Consider the following 4,199-nt stretch of genomic DNA (forward strand, 5'->3'; position numbering starts at 1 on the left):
TATAATATATATACATATTATATATATATAAATAGGTGACATGGTAGATTTGTAGAATATACATGCACATATATATATTTATATATAACCATTTTCTCACTTTTATAAATAATTTGTTCACATGGAATTTGTTCATATAAAAGATTTAAATTCATTACATATTTCTTTAAATGTTTTTCAGGTAAAAATTCTTTCTCCTCTGTAGTTCATCCTTTAGTATGTATTTTTCAAATAATTTTGTGTGATATGTATGTATATTTCAGCCATGTTAAATATAATACTTTGTGACCAATGGGAAAGGTATTTTTTTAGGTAAAAATTCAAGGTTCTAGCATCAGTTACCAAAAGCTTCAATATTTTGCCATTTTAACTGGAATATAGTTTCAAATACAATATACTCGTATATTTTTATTGATGATCTTTGAGCACCTCCATCTGCTTCTTCTAAAAGTTCTTCATTGGTCAGAGACTTATAGGATACTTAAGTATCTGAAAAGGAATGCACATTCATTTTGTTCTCTTTAAAAAGTTAGCTTAACCGTGATGTATATCAACTGTTCCTGAATTTTGCAATGTGCTTTTCAAGTTTGACTGAAAACATTTTTAGCATCCTTTCATAGTTACTAGGAGGGGTTACTACTTTTTCACATTTTTATTGACTATAGAGATGAATGGATCCCTGCTGGCAGATGTGTCCATGTACATGCAACATTTTCACCAGCTCCTTCCTGCCACCGCCTTCCGGCTACCCTGTCTCCCAGTTTCACACTTTTGTTGTGTGTGGCATTTACATGTGTATAAAAAAATTTTTTTATTTTTAACCATAACTATATTGATTCATTTAGAGAAAGCAATTTTTTGTTATAATTCTACTTCTTAACCATAAAGCAAATAGTAGAGAAGTATCATTACAGTCTTTAATATTCTTATTTTGATAAAATTCTACAGTTAGGGAAAGGATTCCATTTCCAGAGATGGCTCAAAGTTCAAATAATTTTAAAAGTTTTACTTAAAAAATCCACACTGCAGCTCAGGTCCATCACAACTGGACTTTTTCTTATAAGACACACTGAGATTTTGCCAAAAAAATTATGCCTGAAGGTACTAACTTGAGGTCCATGGATTGATTTCAAATCAGATTTTAAACTATCTAAGTCCTATTCAAAATCTCTTTGCAGATTGAAAGTTTTCCTAAAACTTTTTCTCCATACACTGCAAAGACCAGTGAACTAAAACTCCTTGTTCTAGTTCACAAATATGCGGATAAATTTCCATTAATGAGTGCTTAAAAAAAAAAAAACTGACTTGGGTTTAGTATTTGTGGGTCACACTTTTCCATCAAGATATTTTAGCTGCAGGAAAAGACAGAGCATATTATTTTGCATTAAATATTTTGTTTTTTTTCACTGACATTTTCTAGGACTTGGCTTCATGACTGTACGGTGATCCTGGTTAAAGAAACCAAAAACCAAAAACCAAAATGAGGTTTAATGTGTTGAATTCAGAGACAAAGAAGGTGAAATGGATGAAGTGAAGAAAAATCTCTGGATGCAATTTGTCCCCCCCAACTGTGCTATCATTAAAGGAAAACATGGCCATGGTGAAGCTCCGAGGGCTTGTGCATTACACTGAAGAAGAGGCTGGGAAATACGGAAAATTCTAGGAAGCCACAACAGTGCTAAAAACGCAAACAGTGGACCAACCCTTCTCTTGAAAGATCCGCTTACTGCTTTTCCTCTCCCTGTGTGTGTTAAAAGAAATGTTTAAGGAAAGTTTCTTAACAGATTTAAGCGTTAACTGTTCCTTTCAATAAAACAATAGACATCAGCAGTGCAATTATCCCAGCAATTTTGCATGCTTATATCTGGTAATCTGAACAACTAATTTGAAGACAACAATATGCAATATAACAACCATTGGTGAATTCCTACCATCTTGTTTAGTGAAGCTCTGTATCGTTTCTAATTTTTCATTCTCTTTAATGATTTGATCAATCATGCTTTCTCACATCTGGTAATCTGAGCAACTTCATTGAGGGTAACAATATGTAATGTAACAACCACTGTTACTGTTAATTCCTATCATTTTGTTTCGAAGCCCTGTATCATTTTTATTGTTTCTGTGCTGTTTTTGTCTATGTTGCTATTTTTTTATTTTTTTATTCTCTTTTAAACAAGGAAAGGTTCTAAAGGCACTGTCTGAGATGGTTACTGAGAGGTTCAACATCTAACATAAGGCATCGACTGGAGTATTATGTCACTAGACATCATCACAGATTCAGAATTTAGTGGATTTATTTATAGGGAAAGACCAAGATTTGTAATAGTCTTCTGACCTTTGAAGAATAGATAAACCCTTGGCTGATCATGCATAGTGGGGATTCAGAAACCTCTATTAAACTGTAATACTTAACTGCATCTCAAAATTCAACTTAAAAACTGTGCGTCATTTTTTAACTTATTCACCTTGTTACTCAAGGTAAGTTTAAGACTTTGGAATTCATCACATTTGCAATTAATTATTTTGCACTATTCTTACTGCGTTTGTACTCTGTGTTACTGTGTTATGTTAGTACTATGTTATGGTATTCTACCTAGTGCATTAAGTTTTGCTCTCCTAGCTCCAATTATATTGATTGAATCAGAACATATAGTCAACATAGGTTTATTGGGTAAGCAAATGACTTTGAAAATAAATCAGTGGTTTCAAAAAGTATAGTTCTTCAGGTTTATTCTCCTCTGTTTCTAAGCAATCAAATCCACAGAAGCAATGGAGTATGAAAATGCTACAGAATTTATACTTCTGGGTCTTTTTAGCAACAAGGACGTAAAGGCCACCTGCTCTGTGCTCTTCTCACTGTGCTATCTTGCAATTCTCTCAGGAAACCTGGTCATTCTTCTCACCATTAAGGGCAGCCACCTTCACCAACAGCCCATGTACTTTTTTCTCAGCTACCTGTCTCTCATGGACATGTGCTTCACTTCCACGGTGGCCCCCAAACTGATCATAGATTTATTGGCTCGGTGGAATACCATCTCCTACAGTGGCTGCATGGCCCAGATGTTTTATGCCCACTTCTTTGGTGCTACTGAGATCTTCATCCTGGTGATCATGGGCTATGATCGTTATGTGGCCATCTGCAGACCCCTTCACTATACGGTCATCATGAGCAAACATGTGTGCTATGTCCTTGTGATGGCCTCTATTATTGGAGCCTTTCTCCACTCACTCATGCATGTATTGATCATTATCAAACTTCCCTTCTGTGGCCCCAATCAGATAGATCACTATTTTTGTGACGTGTTCCCATTGCTGAAGCTGGCCTGCACTGATACAAGACTCTTGTTTATTACAATCATTACCACCACAGGGGTGCTGTCCATTTTGACCTTTGTTGCCTTGGTGATTTCTTACATCATCATCCTGTCCACCTTGAGGACCCGCTCCTCCGAGGGCCGCCGCAAAGCCCTCTCCACCTGTGGCTCACACATCACGGTCGTGTTCCTGTTCTTCCTGCCCCTTATCTTCACCTACGCCCCCACGGTTGAATCCACCAGCGATGACAAAGTGTTGGCTCTGTTTTACACCATGATTGCCCCCTTGTTCAATCCCCTCATCTACACACTGAGAAACGCGGACATGAAGAAGGCCATGAGGAAAGTGTGGTGCCGAGACAAACTGTCTGAAAGGCATCCAAGTCTCTGCTGCTGAAGCCCCTTGTTCAGTCTTCTATCCAGAGTCAGTGTCATCGAATGCACCAGGGCCCGGGAGGAGGCGTGCTACCTTCAAAAGTCACTAGACTTGGGGAGAAAAGACCCATCTCTCACTTTCTGTTTATTTTTCCGAGTCCGTATCCATGGGACACAGACCAGTTAATCTCCGTTTCCTTCTCAGTTCTTGTACGCTCCGTCCACCATAATCCTAAATATAATGGACTTGGGCAAAATGTTATCAAGACAAGCTAAACTTACTTCATGGTTTAGCAGCTGTGCCCTGACTTAGAAAACAGAAATCTTGACTTAGACTTTTGTTGTAGAGAGAAGTCCTGAGCACTTCTTTTCTGACGTATCCATTACAGATCAAAAAATAAAGAATTGTGAAAATGCCCAATGGTTGATAAATATAAGTTAAAGTTTAATTTATAAAAATCTTATTACAGTAAAGGCACATTTCCTAGAACAATTAGATAAGTGTGCTTA

General features: G+C 36.8%; 2 protein-coding genes across 3 annotated transcripts in view; both read left to right on the plus strand.

Annotated features, from left to right (window-relative positions):
* Positions 1-1,830, plus strand: part of LOC102026247 (olfactory receptor 4C16-like) — a 21,471-nt gene extending 19,641 nt beyond the window's left edge. For both annotated transcript variants that reach the window (XR_001231675.1, XR_001231673.1), the window contains one exon: positions 1,421-1,830. The gene's annotated coding sequence lies outside the window, so the exon portion shown is untranslated. The remainder of the gene's footprint in view (positions 1-1,420) is intronic.
* A 709-nt stretch (positions 1,831-2,539) lies between these two features.
* On the plus strand, positions 2,540-3,789 carry LOC102026561 (olfactory receptor 4P4-like). Its single transcript, XM_005408187.2, has one exon. It carries the CDS (start codon positions 2,770-2,772, stop codon positions 3,709-3,711), a length of 942 nt encoding a protein of 313 aa, XP_005408244.1. The 5' UTR covers positions 2,540-2,769; the 3' UTR covers positions 3,712-3,789.
* The last annotated feature ends 410 nt before the right edge of the window (positions 3,790-4,199 follow it).

Source organism: Chinchilla lanigera, unplaced genomic scaffold (assembly GCF_000276665.1).
Source record: "Chinchilla lanigera isolate Chin_1 unplaced genomic scaffold, ChiLan1.0 scaffold00110, whole genome shotgun sequence".
Taxonomy (NCBI): domain Eukaryota; kingdom Metazoa; phylum Chordata; class Mammalia; order Rodentia; family Chinchillidae; genus Chinchilla; species Chinchilla lanigera.

Bases quoted from the DNA above. Each gene is read 5' to 3' on its own strand.
- LOC102026561 (XM_005408187.2), top strand. From the start codon at position 2,770: ATGGAGTATGAAAATGCTACAGAATTTATACTTCTGGGTCTTTTTAGC.